At 53.5% G+C, this 17,935-nt stretch overlaps 2 protein-coding genes across 3 annotated transcripts; both read right to left on the bottom strand.

Moving 5' to 3' along the window:
• Positions 1–208: 208 nt before the first annotated feature.
• LMLN2 (leishmanolysin like peptidase 2) lies at positions 209–5,096 on the bottom strand. Its single transcript, XM_045525685.1, is given in 14 exon segments — positions 209–504; positions 1,034–1,213; positions 1,391–1,620; positions 1,828–2,100; positions 2,202–2,298; positions 2,375–2,444; positions 2,630–2,804; positions 2,885–3,030; positions 3,167–3,251; positions 3,463–3,588; positions 3,879–4,022; positions 4,319–4,370; positions 4,463–4,556; positions 4,685–5,096. Coding segments are annotated over 14 exon segments (2,241 nt in total). The 5' UTR covers positions 5,046–5,096; the 3' UTR covers positions 209–296.
• Positions 5,097–13,382: 8,286 nt separating this feature from the next.
• CEBPE (CCAAT enhancer binding protein epsilon) lies at positions 13,383–15,555 on the bottom strand. Of its 2 annotated transcripts, XM_045525604.1 has the most exons (3): positions 14,511–15,555; positions 14,085–14,196; positions 13,383–13,890 (listed from the first exon to the last, which is right to left on the bottom strand). In XM_045525604.1, exons 1-3 carry the CDS (start codon positions 15,018–15,020, stop codon positions 13,733–13,735), a joined length of 780 nt encoding a protein of 259 aa, XP_045381560.1. In that variant the 5' UTR covers positions 15,021–15,555; the 3' UTR covers positions 13,383–13,732. The 2 variants fall into 2 exon arrangements, with proteins under 2 accessions (XP_045381560.1, XP_045381551.1); XM_045525595.1 differs by lacking the exon at positions 14,085–14,196 and having other exon boundaries at positions 14,511–15,542.
• Positions 15,556–17,935: the final 2,380 nt, after the last annotated feature.

Raw genomic sequence — 17,935 nt, 5'->3', positions numbered from 1 at the left:
AAGTAAAATTGTGTAAAATCAAGAAAGGAAGATAATTAGTTATTCCTTCCACACTATGTTTGAATCCAAATTGCAATGACTTTTTTCTAAAGCATATGTGATATCCTTGGAGCTGGCAGCAGGTGCTAAGTTTACAACAGTGTCAAAACAAGTGACACTCTTTACAGATAGAATGGTTTATTTTTTGTACAAAAATAGAGAATGGATCTTCAGAACCGTAAGATTCCACGTTTTTTCATTGCAAGGCTAGTATAAAGTTGATATCCATGAAAAGAGGCATTCAGGAGAAAGTAACATCACACCTCCCTTATTCCTCCATCTGGGCCCCTTGTGTTGTGGAGCTCTGGTAAATGGTAAGGGGCAGATGGTCCCACCTGAAGAGTAGCTCGTTTCTGATAGGCTGTGGTTCCCAGTGCACCCACCAGGATTAGCAGCATTAGGCAGAGTCCCATGGTCAGACTTAGATGGGTCATGGAGGGATTATAGTCTGAGGTAACCAGCAACCTAGGAACATAGGAGGTAATATTTGGCCTGGAATAATATGTAGACTTAGGAAATGAAGGGCTTTACCTTTATGCATAGAACTCATGAAGCCCTGCTTCATGTAAGCAATAAGCTAAATAGGAAATCATGAGTTATTATAGAACATCAAGGTAGGTATAAGACCAAGATCCAAGTCTTCTAGCATCTTAAATTGTTGGAAGAAGACCTAACTTGCCAGTTAGGGAAGTGGCTTAAAGGAAGAGGCAGACTGTGGTGTTTAGGTAGCTAGACACAGTCCCTGGGTAGTCCTTAAGAAAGGAAGGGGTCTAGGATCCCTATGTCCTAGAAATGAGGAAACTCCATTATTGTATGGAGGAGGGAGTCACGTAATGATGGGCCCAAGGTGATCCTGTTAGTCGGGGAGTTTTGTCCTAGACAGACTTATGTATTTCAGAAGACAATATACACACGAGCTAGTGCTTAATAAATGCAGTTTCAAACATCTGTACTCTATGGGTTTGAAAGAAAACTACTTGGAATATTATCTTACTGGTTATCTTTTGTGGTAAAGCTGGCTCCTCCATGATATACTTCTAGGGGTTTTTCCTGGAGAGTCAGGGTTAGAGCCCTGTGCAGCATAGAAACTGAAGGCCCTTGGCAGCCAGGAGACTTCCACATACGCACAGTGAACACCAAACTAGTAGTGATTGATGGGCTGTGGAAATAGCACCTGAATGGACATTTGGATCTCTTAATGAAGGTATAATCCCTGGAAGAGTATATTTCATGAAACAGGTGCAGGTTTAGGAATGAGATAAATAGAAAGTCTTCAAAGGAGGATTATGAAGTAAAGGACCTAAGCATTTTCCCTGGCCCATTGTATAAATAGCCTGAACTGTCCCTTTACCTGCCACTGCCACCTCTGCTCACCAGAGCCTGCAGTACTGCTTCAGCCAGCTCTTCTTGCTGTTCCTTGCCCAGAGAGTGGCCTGGAGGTCCAGCTAAACCTAAGGACAGCTGGAATAGCAGGTCTTGGGTTGAAAGACTCACAGGAGGGGAAGTAACAGCATTGGTACCTTCATTGGTCTGACACAGCCGACCCCGGGGACAAAAGAGAAGACCATAGTACCCAGGTATCTGTAAGGAAATATGTAGTAGGATATAGTTGTGCCTCAATTATGTGCTCAAGCATTCCTTCTAAGAAAAATGTACATTCTAGATCAGAGTCATGGACTCAGTGGGTACTTCATAAAAAATGAATGAATATCAAAACAGATTGAAAAGTACAAGTGTGCCAATTTCTTTTTGCCAGTGTGTCACAACTATTCCTCTTAGGGTACCCACCTGAATAGCCTTTCCTGGAAGGCATGGGACCCAAGGTGATCCTTCCACCTGCACCTTGTATGCACCCCTCTCTGTGCATTGATGCAAGTAGCAGCGGCCAGTGAGCTCCACTTCCTTGAGGTGTGGGATCTGAGAAGGATGCCTGGTCTCATCCGCAGGGAGCAGTTGTGAAGTGAGGTTGGCAAGGAAGCAACGACTCTGGGAATGGTAGATCTCCCCGTGGGGATTCACCACCCCCGCTGGGAATCCGTTTTCCTTCTTCCAGCATTCACTCTGCAGGGAAGGGCAGGAGGTAGAAGAGTGTCCAGATGCCTTAGAAGTTTACTCCCTTCCCGGCCCATTCAGTTTCATTCTCTGCTCTCTAGTGTACTCACTCCATTGGCTAAGGGCTTGTACATGCGGCAGCCTTCCAGCATGGGGTCTGAGGAGCAGCTTCCCTTGTCCAGGTGCAGGTAGTGACAGCCCAGCCCACTGTGTGTAAGGGATGATAGAGTGACACTAGGATCAATGACAGCTGTATAGTCCCCTACCTGCTCTGCACGCACACCTGCCAGTGCAGAAGAAGTCTGAGGAGCCAGTCCCACATGTGGTCACCCGGCCAAATTCCAGGCCAGATCCTGCTTGAGAGATGGGAAGAGAGGAAAAGAGTCCTCAGTGAATGAAGCCCCAAACATCCTTCAGCACTGGCTATGCTTACAGCTTCAATTATACCTTAGCAGATAATCCCTTCCAATTTTGCCCACTTCCCCTAGAGCTGACTGGGGTGACGAGTGCCCCTCTGCAGTTCCCCCTGATTTCTTACCCTGGCCCCACAACAGCTCCTCTGCAGCGCTGTGGTTGACCTGGTACCATCCTGAGTCTTTGAAGGCAGCAAGAGTGATTGGGTCAAGTCGAGTGCGCTGGGCACCATCAAAGGTAGCAGTCATTAAAGAGCCCTGGAGTAGTCTGGCCTCCCAGTGTGAGGACAAAGGGCCCTACTGAAGGAGGTGGCAGATAGCTGGTTGCTACCTACCTACTCCCTCTTTGTTCCGTCACCCCAAAGCATTCTCGTTCTCACCTCTTCTTCCAAGGGAACGCCCAGTGAAACCCCTAGTACCCCCAAGTGTTTGGCCAGGCTGTGGCTAACAGCTGGGGTGGTGAGAAGCAGCTGTCCCCACTTATCTCGCCTTGTCACTTGTTGCCTCGTGGAGCAGTTCTCTCTAACTGAGTACAGAAAGGGAAGAAAGCAGTATAAGGAGAGGAAAACAGGGTGAGGTAAAACTGGAAGGAAGGAGGTAATAAGATAGTGAATTCCCTCTGGTTGGCATTGGGGAAGTCCCCTCCCTCATTCCTCATTTACCGCTGAGTCCTGAGGGGCAGTCCCGCCAGTTCTTGAAGAGCTGTCCAGAAAAACCCAGGACATGGAGCAATTCATGCAGTGTGGCCTGAGGACAGACAACTGCCAAGTGAAAAGGGCTGGATGTGTAGCAAGACCGACTAACCAGTTTGTGCCCCTTCTGCCCAATCAGCTTTTTATAGAGCTTGAGGCACTTTCTGTTCCACCCTCAGTAGGTTCTTCTACTTCACATGAAGCTGAAGGACCTGCCTCCCACCCCCAAGCTGTGGGCTTCTCCCTGTTCATCATGTAGCAGTCACCATGACGATGTCACTATGGCTGAGGCTGGGGCTGGTGAGATGTTGGGCACAGTAGACAATGGTACCAGCAAGGGGCCTGTCTTCTGAGTCCAGCTGGCAGCAGGCAGCATAGGCTATGATAGAGGGCTGTGGATGGGCCGGGACAGGGTAAGGGTGGGAAGCAGGGGGAACAGAGATAAAAGAAATCTTTCTGAAAAGGGAGGACCAGGGGCCTCTGCAGAATTCTGCAGGAGTGGTATTAAGGAATGGCTTGTGAGGGGTTTAGCCCCCACCTAAACTTCATCAGCATGCCCCAACTTATCCCAAATAAGCACAACTTAATAAAAACTGTTTTTATGCTCCCTAATGACCCCTCCTCATGAGATTAAAGATTAAGAGAGGCAAAGCAAGGAAAAGGGATTTGATTTGAACCTCACCTCTTGGTGGCACTTGGAAGTGTGGGCAACCTGCATATACAGGAGAAAGTCTGTGTTTTGGACCCCAGGCCCATCTGGCTGGACCACTTGTGGGGGACCCTGCTCCGGCCACAAGGCATAACCATGGAGATGGGCGTCGGGAATCTGGCAGAGAGTGAAACATAGCTGGGCTGGGACAGCAGGAACCTGGGTGCTAGGAGTATGGGAGAATGAGCATCTTGGGTCTGTCTGAGTGTCATCCAGGCAGCTGGTGAGAATACAGAGTTCTGCCCCCACCCCACCCCCAGTCTCTGATTTAATAAGTTTTTTGTGTGAGGAAGAGGAGGCCCAGGAATTTACATTGTAAAGAAGCAAATTAAGTAATTATGATGCTGGTGGTCTTGGAAGGTCTAGGCAGGCCAGAGATCTTGAGGTCTGTAAGTCTGAGAGGTTGCTCTCACCTTTGCCCCCAGGCAACTCTCTCCTTCGTACCCTGGGTTCAGGAGGCTGCACCTGCCAAGAATGAATTATCTGTCAGTAAGCTGGAGACATTTCTGCATATCCCTAAAGAAGTATTACATATATGCTCAATGACATGAACTCACCTGTGGTAGTTTGGGGTATCTGGGTCTCCCCAGACAGCATGACAGTATCGTGCAGGGTCTCGACTCAGAAGCAGGGGTCCTTGCACTGGAGGGGCTTAACAAGATGAGAGGTCAATTTCCCCTCCACGCCTGAGAGCTCCAGTTCCATTTCTGCTTAGGTCTTCCTCCCCTACACCTCTGTACTCCTCATCCCTCCCTCACTCCTCCTGTCCCCTCACTCACCTGCTAGGACACCCTGGATTCGCTGAGTGGCCTCTCTCACTGCGGCCAGGGCTCGGGACCTCCCTCTCATCCCATCTCCCTCAAGATCCCAAGCTCCATCTGATGTAGGGTCTCCTATATAGCAGGTTTGGATGCGCAGGGGTTGAGGCTCTCTGGAGCTAGGGAGGGTGAGGGAGGAAGAGCGGAAGTTTGGGGGCAATTGGGAGAAAGGGGGCCTGAGAAGGTTCACAGACTTCTGAGTCTCATCATGTAGACATCTGCTTGTGACAACCCCGAGGAGCAGCAGCAGCAGCAGCATCTTCAGTATCTCTCCGGAGCCTGCCCTGGATGCTGCCTTCTGTCCCCTTCTTCCCTGGCTCATTTATTTCTGGCTTTCCTTTCTTCACTGTCTCTCTCCATATCCCCTCCACCACTGTTGCTTATTTTTTCAAGATTTGAATGTTGTTGACTAAATCTACAGCTCCCTGCCAGGAAGTTGGATATGAACCACAAGGGCCAAAGCCACCCTCCTCCGGGGGTGCCAGAGGTGGAGTGCTGGGGGAGGGGAAGTGTTACTCTGAGGCCTCAATTGACCTTTCCAAAGAGAAGCCCGCCTTATCCACAGTGGAGCCCTTTTCTAACCCTCTCCCATCCCTCATCCTATTTCCCCTGCCTTTCTGAGTAGAAAACCTTGGAAGCTTCCCAAAAATAAAAGATTGGTGTCAGCATACCGGGTGGTGTGGGAGGGGGACATTCTGTGCTTTGTAGATGCCTACCTGCCTCACTGGGGATGGGCAAACAAGGCTTCTGCCCCGGGGCCAGAACTGGGTGTCCTATAACCAAACTGTAAGACTTTCAGGCATCTCCTGCATCTGTGTAGGGCTCTTAGTGGGCGCTCAACGCATACGTGTTAGTTGGCTGACACGTCCGAGGAGAGGCTGTTGTGTTAGGTCTGTGAGGCGTCACAGGAGCTGCTTATAGACCCCCCGGGGAGGGAAAATAAACTTTTAAAGTGGACATCAGTAGATGTTCAAAGATGTTCTTGGGGAACTCTTGTTTTTTTTGCTCATGCTGTGTGCTTTCATATCCTGTTTCCTCTGCTTGGATACTCCTCCTCCCCGCCTGCCTGGCTAATTCCTGCTTTTCCTGTAATTACTCTGGGAGGCCTTTCTTAACTCCCCCTCCCCCCCCCCTCCGCCGCCACCCAAATTCCACACCTGCCAGAGGGGAGGAGAACCATTCTTCTTCCAGCTCCTAACAGAACACTGTTACGCTCTGTTGTCACTGCTGGCTTAGCGACTCTCCCTCTGCATTCTGAACTCCTTGGAGGTTGTCCATAGTACTCGGCACAGCCAGCCCTTTTGTCCACAGCACTTGCAACAGCCCGTAGGGCCTAGTCTCAGTGTATGGATGAAGGTGCAGAATCTAACCTCATTGTTTAATTTTTTAAGAAACAGGTCAAGGGTGAAGTGACCTGTCTCAAGGCAACATAGCTAATTAGTGACAGACAAGGACTTAGAATTTAGAGAAGAGCTGCTGACTTCCCAGGGAGGCTTGATTTTATACGTTTACATATCAGAACTATGGCTGGAACTACGCATTACAAGGGAGACACCCAAACTCTGGAGCCAAACCCACTTTGCCACTTTCTGTCTAGGTAACTTTGGCCAACTGCTTCAGTTCTCCCCATCTGTAAAATGGGGATGATTGTATTAAAACTTATAAGGTTGTTATGAGCAGTAAGTGAATATTTGTAAATCACCGAGAATAGTGTCCAGTTCATAGTAAATACTAAATCAAGTAAAGAATACATACTTATTTTTTATTTTTTATTTTTTTTTTGAGACAGAGTCTCGCTCTGTTGCCGGGCTAGAGTGCTGTAGCATCAGCCTAGCTCACAGCAACCTCGAATTCCTGGGCTCGAGCAATCAGCCTCAAGCTGATCAAGCCTCAGTCTTCCAAGTAGCTGGAACTACAAGTGTGCACCACCAGGCCCGGCTAGAGACGGGGTCTCGCTCTTGCTCAGGCTGGTCTTGAACCCCTGAGCTCAAGCGATCCTCCACGCCTGGCCTCCCAGAGTGCCAGGATTACAGGCATGAGCCACGGCGCCCAGCCTAAGAATACATATTATATATACACTTTCAACTCAGAAGAGTATTATCCTTTTATCATCGTGTGTACAAACCTTTAGGGGACTCTTGTTCTTTCTCTAAGATAAGCCTAAGTCTTTTTCTCCAAGATTTCGGGGCTGGAGGGGAACCGGTTAGGATTTGCGTGATGAATTCAAGGTCTGTTTGGCCTGTCCGAGGCGGCTCCTGGTGCTCTGCTGCCCCCTCGTGGCCACACTGAGGTAGGCGAACCCTGCCAGGGCAGGCGCTGGGCCCAACGTCAATGTGGGCAGCGATCCATCTTTCCTGCCTTCACACTGCAAATTCTCCTTCATCTTTCAAGATCCAACCCAGAGCTTATCTGCCTGTTGGGACTTTTCTTTGCTCACCCGGGCAGAGTTAGTTTGTGAATCTTTTGTTTTCCAATAGGATTTTGTTCACATCTTTGAAGTAGCACTTACTACGTTATCCTGGCATTTATTTCTGTGTTGGTTTCCCGGCTGGACCATGGGTGGGCCCGAGTCTTATTTGCCTCTTCCTCTTTGAGGAGGTATGAAGTAAATGCGGAGGGACAATGGAGGTAAGAAGATGGACGTGAGGAAAACAAGGAGGTAAGGAGAGAGCGTGAGGATGATCATCACTACGGAGCGCCCCTTTGTGGACAGACATCGTTCCGACTACTTTATACTCGTAATTCTCTCGGCAACCTTATGAGGTGGTTACTATTAGTATTATTGTCCCAGTTTTACAACTGAGGCACAGCAAAATGAGGCACTGTGCGTAGATGGTAAGCAGCAGCGTAGGCTTCCAGCCCTGCAGGTAGGCTCCTGAGCACAGGCTGTAACCCACTATGCAATATGCTTCTCCACTGCCTGGTGTGGAGGGGAACTAAGGTTGTGAGGAGAGGAAGAGGATGAGGAGAGAAGATGAGGGTGAGGAGAGAGTGGGGATAAGAAGAGCAGGTGATGAGAGAGAATTGGGTTAGACAAAAGAACAGGTGTTTGAGAGGACAGGGATGAAAGGGAGAAACAGGTGTGGATGTAGGACATTAGGGATAAGGAGAGAGGATGCGGATGAGGATGTCACCCCTGGTGGGGTCATCATCCATGCATCCATGTGGCTGCTCCATCTGGCAGGCTGACCCCTCAGCCTCTGCACCCTCTTGTTGCTAACATCCTCCCCCGTGCCACTTAGCAAGCCTCTCCTGGGGGCATACCCAGGCCTTATCATCACCAGAAACTGCAGCACCTATGAAATAACTGAACCAAACATCCCTCTCTCTGATAGGATCTCCCTTCCTTATGGCTTGTTTGCTCAAGTCGCCTCACTGCAGCTGTTCTACAAGCTCACTGAGAAACCACTGGCCCTCCCCATCCTCACTTCTGCCCTTCTCCGCCTTGGGTTCCAGGTTCACCATGACAACCCCTCCTTCACACATGCCTTCAACTCCTCTTGACCATCCCACGTCCCTGGTTAAGCCCCAACCCTAGATGGACCTAACATTTGTCTTCTCTGCTCTTGCTCCCGAGCAGCTGGGGACCACTGGAGGAAATCATCCCAGAGCACAGACTGTTGTCACTCTAAAATTGTCATCATCAACTTCAGTTGGGTGCTCCCAAGTCAGAAACCTCAGCAATTAGTTCTCTCTTCCACCCTCAGCAACTAGGATTTTACACCTTCAAGCCTCCAGCCCCCTCCTGCTCAGTGACTTTCAGTTACCTCTTCTTCCACAGTGAAAATAAAAGCCCCAAGACAAGAACAGCCTCAGCCTGCTACAGACCTATTCTTATTTGGATCTGTAGCCATTCCCTGTCTTGTTACCAGACAGGAGATGTCCTCTTCCCTCGGAGGGTCAGTCCTCCCTCTGATGCTCTGAATCCCACCGGAAGGGGCTCTGGTCTCAGGCTCCTCCCAGCCCCCCTGCCTCAGCCCAGGCCTCTCCCTCATGCCCTGCCCCAAGCCCAGCCTCTGTCAGTGAAGGGGAAGGACCTGCTCAGGGACCTTGGCATATACTTCTCTCTCTGCTGGAAACACCCTCTTTTTGGCAGATGAATTCCTATTTGCCTTTTAGATATCTGCTTATATGTTACTCCCTCAAAGAGGCTTTTCTTGCCCCTCACATTGAAATCAGATGCCCTTGCTAATACCTGCCACCAGTCACCCCTTCACTCTTGCCACATAGCGCTGCCCACAATTTAGAGTTATATATTTGTTTGTGGTATTAGTCTGTCACCCTCACTGATCTTAAGTCCCATAAGGTCAGGGACTGTCCTCATTTGTCATGTAGCTCCTATAACAAGCAAAGTGCCTGGCGTCAAGTGGGTGTTTAGTAGGTATTTTTTGAGCAAATGAATGAATGGACAAATGTGGTGAGAAGGCAGGAGGGAAGTGAGGGATGGAAGGGTGAGGACAGAAGACAGGTGAGGAGAGTAGCTGGCAGTGAGGAGAGAGGGTAGTAATGAGGGCAATGTGAAAAGGCGAGGCTAGGGAGGGCCCGGGAGAGGGGGTCTTTGTGCTGGACCTGAGGAAGGCTTCCAGCCCCTGAGTGGTCTTCCAAGGGCTCTGTCTCCTGGGGCCGTGTTGCTTGTGAGGTTTGAAGGCAGGGCTGGTGGGCGGGGCTGGACTTTATCTTGGGGTGCAGCCCTAACCTCAGATGGTGACAGAGCTAGAGCCAGCAGGGGTTTTGCAAACCGTCCCGATTGCAGCAGGCCAGCAGCCTTGCTGGGGACGGGTGGGTGGGGCCTGAGCTTATCTCCTGGGTACAGCCCTAACCTCAGATGGTGACAAAGCGGGAGCTAGCAGGCGTTTTGCAAACCGTCCCGATTGCGGCAGGGTTGGATGCCCTGGCTGGGAGTGACAGTGCTAGGTGTGGGGGCAACAGGGGTTGGACAGTTTGGGCCTTCAGGGTGAAGTTTAGCTTGGGCGTGGGGGATGGATCCATTTTATGTACGCCTGGCCTCTGCCTACCTCAGGGCCCTGCTGCTTTCTAAAAGAGAAGTGAGAGGCTGCAGCTGTGTGGGTGGATTGCTCCCTAATAGGAAGCCTGCCCCTTCCCAGGTCCTAGGACCCTCCCACTGCTCCCTGAGGTCGGAATTGATGGCCATTTTGATGAAGTCAAGTTGCAGCCGTTTTCCTCGGAAAACCCCCATGCTCTCCCCTTGGGGAGAATCGCTCCTGTGCCATTGAGGCTTTCTGAGGCCAGGCCAGGCCTGCTTATGGCAGCAGCTGGCAGAGGCCAGCCGGGAGTCCTGTCCGGGTGGGACCACTTCCACTGTGGCGCAGCCCTGCTGAGTCCTGAGAGGAGGGGTCTGCCCAGTGGGGGATGGTGAGGGTGATGGCAAGGGACTGGCCTCTTCCAGAGGACAAGCACAGGCCCCCAACCAGCCCTGGCTGTGGTTGCCTCGGCCTCTCCTATTCAGCCCCTCCAGCCCATAGTCCCCTCACTGGCTCGGGGCAGGGTAGGGTAGAGGTGAAGAGGCCCCTTTCCACCCCACAGCCCCAACCGGGATCTTGCAACACTGGGATGGGGGCCCTGGGGGCCCAGGCATGTGGCAATCTGGGGGGGAGGTGTGCACCGAGCAGGGGGGCGGCTTTCACAAGTCTGACCTCCGCAGACTCACCTTGGGCAGCTTCCTCCCTCTTTGCAGCGGCTCCCCACAGCCCTGCTTCTCTTCTGCAGCTTCCCTGTGGCCTGAGATCCTGTCTCAGCACAGGACTCTCATCCCGCTCCCCAGTTCTGCTCAGGAAGGAAAAGTGGGCCAGAGCTGTGGATTCTAAAGCAAAAGGATTGCATGTGGGTGCTGCTCAGACCTTGGCTTGTTGATTTCAAGTCCATGGTGTCCCTAGCCCTGTGCCTTTTCCAGGTAGGGTTTGGCTCACTGCCCTTCCCTGGGTAAGAGGAGGGGCACGGGGCAGAGATAACCCTGCCCTGCACCCCCTAGCTGCTTAGGCACTGTCCTCCTGGCAGAAGGAATGGAGAGAGTCATTTGTAACACTGTCCTGGAGTGAAGGAAGGACACGTTTTCCTGCCTGTCCCCTTCTTCCCTCTTCCCCCCATCCAGCCTCTCTTAGCTTCTTGTCTTCTTCTCAGCCACCCAGACACGCTAGGCCTTTTGCATTTGTTTTTCCCTCTGCTCACCTTTCCCCCAGTGGCCATCTGCTTCCTCTACATTTTTTAGGTTTCAACTTAAATGCCACTTCTCAGAGAGATGGCCCGTGAACACCCCAGCTAAAATAGCCTCCCTACCTGTTTGTTTATTTGGTTTTCCCAATGGGCACATTCAGGTGGAGTAATCAAGGGAATTTAATGAAGGTACTTTATGGGGGGGTGGTGCCAGCCCAGCAGGGGAGCCATTGCCACCTTTCAGGGGCTGAGAGGGTGGGAATCCCATGCGCCACACTCCTCTCACCCTTCCTCTGCCCTTCCTCTCCTGCCAGTGTCACCCCCACCCACAGGGTAGGGAGGCACCCGCATGGGACCCAGTGGGGGTGATAAGGGCAGAGAGGGCATCTGCAGGGGCCAAGGAAGACATCCAGCCCGCTTGCCTAGTGACTTTTTCTTCCTACCTCGTCAGCGGAGAATGTGTCTTATTCACAGAAAAGATGCTCAGCAAATAATCATTGAATAAATTGCTTTGGCCAAAACCATCTGAGGGCTGGAAGCCTCTTTCTGAGAGTGTGCCTTCCAGCTAAGTGTCATCTCCCTGGGACATGATGTGACATAAAGGATTGGGATGTGCTCAGCTGCTCCACGTCACGCGGGGATCACGCTGGGGAGGTGGGGAAAGGCTCCACCAGACTTGGCCCTGAGGGCTGACGGGGTGAAGGGGGGCTATGGGAAAGAAGCTTGGGCTTGGTGCTGAAGCAACCCAGGTCCCATCACCCACACCTTGAAAATAAGTCAAAGGGCAGTGGTCTCAAGCTGAGAGGAGGAAATCTGGAGGTTCAGTCACTTGCCATGCTCTGTACAAACCCCCCTTATGGAACCCACCCCCTGGGCTGAAAGGAAGGTGCAAGGATTCTCCCAGGTGCCCACAGCCTCTGGCATCTCCCCTCTTCCAGACTCAGGAAGCTCCTATCAGTCCCTCCACTGAAGGGGCCCCAGGACAGGGAGGAAGGAGGGACAGTGCCCGAGAGACACGGAGGCAAAGAAAGGAAAGAGGCTGGGCCCTGGGCGAGACAAACATGGTGACATGGTGCACACAGGTGCCTGAGCCGTGGTACTCTCCCACTGGGGGGTGGACCAGGATGATCCAGACACCAGGCTCTCTCCCTCTCAGAAACTTATTCCTTGCTGCTCAGGCTGTCCCCGGGCCTCTGACACAGTGGGCCAACTCATGATTACTTACTGAATGTGATTCCTGTGCCCTCTTGTGCTGTGTATCCTTGAGGGGAGGGTGCAGCACGCAACAGAGAGACGGCAAAAGCACTGAGTGAGCTCCAGAAGATGCCTCTTTTCCCCTCTGGCCCTCAACTGCTTTATCTATGAAATGTGGCTCACACTATCTTGCTTGTCTGAGGACAAAGCCTACCAGATGATCTCTTGAGGTCTCATCAGCAACCCTTGAGATCTGTGATTTTTGTGCCTAACTTTGGTTGTGCCTCCAAACAGTTTTGTGACTCTGGGTAACTCCCTTCCCCTCTCTGAGGCCTCAGTTTCCTCCAAATGAAGAGTTTAGGTGAGATACCTGAGGCCCTTCTAGCAAAATGAAATCATAACAAATATTCATGCTTGCCATGTGGCAGGCCCTGTTTTTCTATGAATATAACAACACTATAAGGTGGTTACTAATATTACTCCCATTTTGCAGATGAGGAAACTGAGGCACAGAGAGGAGAGGTAACTGGCTCAAGGTCACACAGCTAGTAAGTCTCAGAGGAAGATTCAAACCAAGGCTCTTAGTTACTGTACTGTTCTGCCTCTGCAGTTCAATGGAAAAGAAAATGCTTTGAATGTGGGTTTCACTGGGCCTTTCCCAACTGGTTCCTCTCCCAAGCATTCAGATTCTCAAGCTTTAGGAAACCAGAGCCCCAGGGGATGAGGGACAAAGATGGGAGCGTGGGTAGGAGAAGAGCGCGTGTGTGGGGGGCTGTCTGTTTAGTAGACTGAGGCTGTGGAATTGGGGAGAAGAGATCCAGTGCTGGATCAAGAGCTAGGGGACCGGGAATATGGCAGAGCCATCAGCAACTTTCCCCTTGGCCACCTGGGGCAGGAGCTCCCAGACCTACTCCTCAAGGTGAGAGAGCAGGCCTGGGCACAAGGGACTGCGTGGTGCTGGCTCTCCCTGCAAGCCACAGTGTCTGTTAGGACAGTGTCCATAGGCTGCTCCAGGCCCTGGGGGGTGGGGAGTGTGCCTTCAACTCACAGAAGGGGTGATGAGGATGTGGGGGGAGAGCAGAGTGGGCTGTGTGGTGTTGGGAAGGGCTGTGGACAGCACATCTGTATTCCCACGTGCTCCTCTGGGCATGGAAACGAGGTATGAGACCCAGCCCCATGCTTCCCTGCCCTCGGGGTCCTCCATGCCACACACACAAGGACACACACACACACACACACACACACACACACACACACACGGCCCAGGCCCAGGCCCAGCGAACAGCCCCAGCACTGAGTCACAGTGCAATTTTATTCAGCCACAGAATCATTATGCTGGGTCCTGCCCTCCTCCCTTGCCACCCCTCTGCCATTTGTCCATGGTCTATGTCTCAGGCTCAGCCTGTGAAGGGCTCTAGGGCCCCGCAGGGTGGGGGGCCCTGGTGCCCACAGTCCGCCAGCCAGGCTCAGCTGCAGCCCCCAACGCCCTTGATGAGGTTGGCTGCCTCAGGGATCTGGCGGAAGAGGTTGCGGAGGGTGTCTAGCTCCTGGGTGAGCTGCTCCACGCGGCTGCGGAGGCGCTCGTTCTCTGCCATGTACTCCAGCACCTTCTGCTGCGTCTCCAGAATGCGCCTCTTGGCCTTGTCACGGCTCTTGCGCACGGCGATGTTGTTGCGCTCCCGCCGCAGCCGGTACTCCAGGCTGTCCTTGTTCACTGCCTTCTTGCCCTTGTGCATGGGGCCAGCTGGGGAGGGCGCCTTGAGGAGGGGACTGCAGGGGGCTGCGGCGGTGGCCAAAGGGGCCTGAGGGGAAAGCAGAGAGGGACAGAGAGGTGAGGTCCGGCGGAGCGGAGGCAGAGGCGAGGGAGGCGGGGGAGGAATGGCAGCAGCCAGGGCACACTTGGGGCATCAGAGGAATTGGATTCAGAGCCAGCTCCTGTCTCCCAGATCAGACTGTCGTTGCCCTGCCTCTGGGATAGATGGCGGCCCAGACGTACGGGGTCCTCTGCTTGAGACCACACTCCCTTTCGTGTTCTCACACTCTCCGCAGACACTGTCGTTCAATCTGTCTCGGGTCTCCTGTTCTACGGTCAGCAGGCATTTCCTCTTCTAGAGGCAGGCGGCAGAGAAACAAGAGGAGGGGGCATGGTGGGCAGCAGAGAAGCTGGTGGGGGCCTGAGATAGGTAAGTCAGCTGGCCACAGGGGCTTCAGGACACGCTGGGCCAGGTGGGAGTGAATTCGCAGAGAAGGAAAAGGGGGTCACGGTCTGGTAGTGAGCACAGAGGTCTTCGGGGTGGGGCAGTTTCACAGAGCAGCACCGCACACAGACCTGGCGGCGGAAACGGGGGGCTCACGCTTCCCCCACCCTCAGCGGCCCCTCTCCGGCCCCGGGTGGCAGGGCGGAGATGTGACCTGCTCTTACCTTGAGAACACGCAGCGGCTGGCCAGGTGCTGCCAGGGCCGGGGGCAGGTGCATGGCTGTCTGCCCACAGTGTGCCACTTGGTACTGCAGGGGATTGTAGCTGCCTCGGCTGGCACTCCGGCTGCCCTCGGGCCCCCGAGGCTCCTCCTTTACCGCCACAGCCCTGGGGTCGTAGCTCCCCGGGCTGCTGTAGATGCCAGGCCCCAGCGCCTTCCTGTCCGGGCCGAAGGTGTGTGGGGGGTAGGCGAAGGGCCGCGGATCAGGAGGCAGGTAGTGGGGGAAGGCAGGGGTTCCAGGGCCCTTCAGGCCTCTGGCCTCGGACGCAGGCTTCACGGCAAAGAGGTCGGAGAGGAGCTGCTCCTCCCCGGACTCGATGTAGGCGGAGAGGTCGATGGAGGCCTCGTGCTCACACATGTCCCCCAGCTCCCCGGGCCCGGCTTGGCCCCCTGAGAACTCCAGTGGCTGCTGGCCGCCCCGGGGCTCACACTCATAGTAGGTCCCGTGGGACATGGCCGGCCCGCCCCCTCGGCTCCCCGCCCCGCCTGCTCTCGGGGCGCCCCTTGGGGTGCTCGGCCTGCCCTCTCTCGATCTCCTCCTGCCCTGGGCCTGCCCTAGACCTGCCCTCTCCACTCTCCTCTGTCTCCTCCTGTGTGGCCTCTCTCCTCCCTCTGCTCTGCTTCCTTTTCCTTCCTCTGTAGTCAATGCCTCTCTTCTCTTCCCTTTTTTCCCCCTCTCTCTCCCTGGGGTGACTCAGGGAGGGGCAGGGCGCACCCCAGAGGGAGGGATGCAGGCTTTAGAGAAAGGGGAGCCCTGGTCTATTCAGCAGTTGGGGGCATCCTTTGGTCAGCGTCCAGGCCAGGGTTCTGGAGATGCCCAGGAGCTGATGCTTCTGGGAATGCCTCCCCACTCCCTGTTAAGCCCAGGGGATTCCAAATCCTCAACGAGGGCAACACCTCACTCTGAATATCCTCCTCCCTCTGACTTCCGAAATGTTCTGTGCAGAAGGAGGTGCCAAGTCAGAGTGAACAGAGGAAGCCCTCTTCCAGTGCCGACCCCCAGCGTGGTCTGAGCTCCTCCCTTGACACGCCTTCCTCTGGGTCCCCCCAGTGCTGGGCTCCACCTACCCCCAGGGACAGTCAGTTCCTTCTGTAGCCCCACCTCCCAGAGCATTCTCCTGGGTGCAGACCAGGGGGGATGTCGTTTGAGGGATTTAGGGCGTAGTGATAGGTTCTAGGAACAAGCCGTACATGGGGGCCTGTGTCGTGGTCCAGAGTATGCTCATTTGCTACGTTTTTGCACAGAGTCTGTGCAATAGCCCACATACTAACGTGTTTCCACCCCCCACTACCTCTAGCAGACAGGAACAGTCCCTGAATGCCTGGACCTGGCTGAGGCACCTGGTCAGGACTTGGGCCCTGCACCCCAGGCCCAGGCAGGCTGCTGCCCTCGGAACAGATGGCTGTCCTCCTCTGGTGGCTCCAGCGCCTCTCTTTTCCAGCTGCCCTATGCCGCAAGGCTCAGGCTGGCACTTTGCCCCCAACTCTGGGCCTGAGGCTCTGCCTCCCATTTCCTGTGCCCTGGGCTGCAGGGCTCAGGAGCTCGCTGCAGCTCAGCTTGCTGTCTTTCCTTTTGCATGGCCGTTCTCTGACCTCCAATGTGTGTCTCTTGGGTTTACTTCCTCTTGTGAGGCTTGAGAAGCCTCTTATGTCATCACCTCTTTCTGGGGCTCTGTTGTAGGGTCTCTTAGGAGAAGCTCCTGCCTCCCTCTCTGCACCTCTTGGGCCTGTCCCCCACTTCCCTTTTCTCTTTTCTCTGGGAACTCTTCACTCCTTCCTGCCAGAGGCACCTGTGGTGGATTTAACCTGTTGGATTTCATCTCCAAAGGGGGCTGTAGGTCTAGTGAAAAGAAAAGGACACACAGAAATGTATTACTGGCTCTTTTATCACCAGCAAATGCCATGGGTGCCCTGTGGGGCCAGAATTTTTTATAAGTTGGACACACCAAGGGCTGGGTCACTGAGTGGGCCACGGCGGGGTAAATGCAGAGGATATGTGTGGTATTGAACACTAAAACAAAAAATACAAATGTAACTAGTTAGCATCCTCTTTCCACCCTCCCTACCCCAGGTGCTTTCTGTGCACGGCTTGAGGTATGGCCAGATGTGCTTTCTCCGAAAGTCCTGAGCTGGCGTGGGGAGATCTGCGGGCGTCCCAGAGACAGATCTCAGGAACCAGGTGGGGAGATTTCTCCCCCCCATTTCAAAGCTGAGGACCGCTTGGAGGCAATGCCTCTGCCGACCACCAGGTGGCAATATCGGTCCAAATGTCTAGACTCGAGGCGCTGATGTGGTCGCGAGTCAGGTGGACAGCAGAGGGCAGCGTCCCACAGCGCGCAAGACCCGTGGGCATCGCCGGGCGGGAAGAGGAAGCGTGGCCGGGATGGGGGCCCGCAGGGCAGTTAAAGGGAGAAAGGGCAGGCTGGGAATGCTGGTCCCAGGGCCTTGTCTCAATGAGGAGAAATTCTGTCCCCTCCCCTACTTTGAAATAATGACAATGGTTAGGCCTTGCGCTTTCTGATAAATTAACGCTTTTTCTCTTGTTGAAACATGGTTTTTCGTGCTGACCATAAGTTAAGTAGGAAAATAGGCAAGGCAGACCGTATTTTTATCTCTTCTTTATAAACGGGGAAAACAAGGCTGAGCGGCTGAGCTGCCCAAGGTCATTTTGAGGATGCCTGGTTCACCTTGGAAGAAAGGGCCCTGGGCTTGTTCTGGAAATGGCCCTGGGACTGAGGGGTGGGAAGAGTTTGCTGTGTGACTCAGAGATCTTTCAGAGAATTTTCTTCACCAAGGGCTACCATGGGGAGGGGAAGTCTGCGTCACTAGCTAGTGAACTGGGCACTGGAGGAAGCGGGAGGTGTGCAAATAGAGCCGGCAGGAAGTGAGAAAGTCAGCAGCTTAGGCCACGGCGAGATGGGTGATCCTGGCCCTCGCCTCCCTGGCTGGTGCCAGCCCCAGTGCTTGCCAGTACCCAGGGGTCTGGCCGAGGCGGGCAGCGCTCTGGATGTCAGGGCAGGGTGGGGACTCTGGACGGGAAGTGGGTGGGCAGTGGCAGTCAAGGGTTGGGGGATTCTTGCTCAGGAGAGGAAAGAAGCCCTCCCCAGGCAGCAGGGTCATTTTCCCTTTGCCGCTGCAGTCGCTACCTGTTTGGATTAACTGAAACAATGCATGTGTATTATCTTAGTGACTTTGTAACAGGTCTCCTTCCAGTGCCACCTCCTTAAGTGAGCCAAGACTTTCCCAACAGGAAGACAGCCGAGCATGGCCGTGAAGTGTCAGAGAGAACTGGGCTCAAATCCGGCCTTTGTCACTGACCAGCTTGATGACCTTGGGCAGGTTACTTAATCTCACTTGTAAAGTGGCAAT

The sequence above is a fragment of the Lemur catta genome, chromosome 1 (genome assembly GCF_020740605.2).
Source record: "Lemur catta isolate mLemCat1 chromosome 1, mLemCat1.pri, whole genome shotgun sequence".
NCBI lineage: Eukaryota > Metazoa > Chordata > Mammalia > Primates > Lemuridae > Lemur > Lemur catta.
This window is presented reverse-complemented; position numbering and strand designations above follow the sequence as displayed.

What these genes read in the sequence shown, in the direction of transcription:
- CEBPE (XM_045525595.1), bottom strand. Translation starts at nt 15,020, where the DNA reads ATGTCCCACGGGACCTACTATGAGTGTGAGCCCCGGGGCGGCCAGCAG. An exon ending in AGCCGCTGCGTGTTCTCAAG is followed by an intron (nt 13,891 to 14,510) that starts GTAAGAGCAGGT and finishes CTTTCCCCTCAG; the next exon opens with GCCCCTTTGGCCACCGCCGC.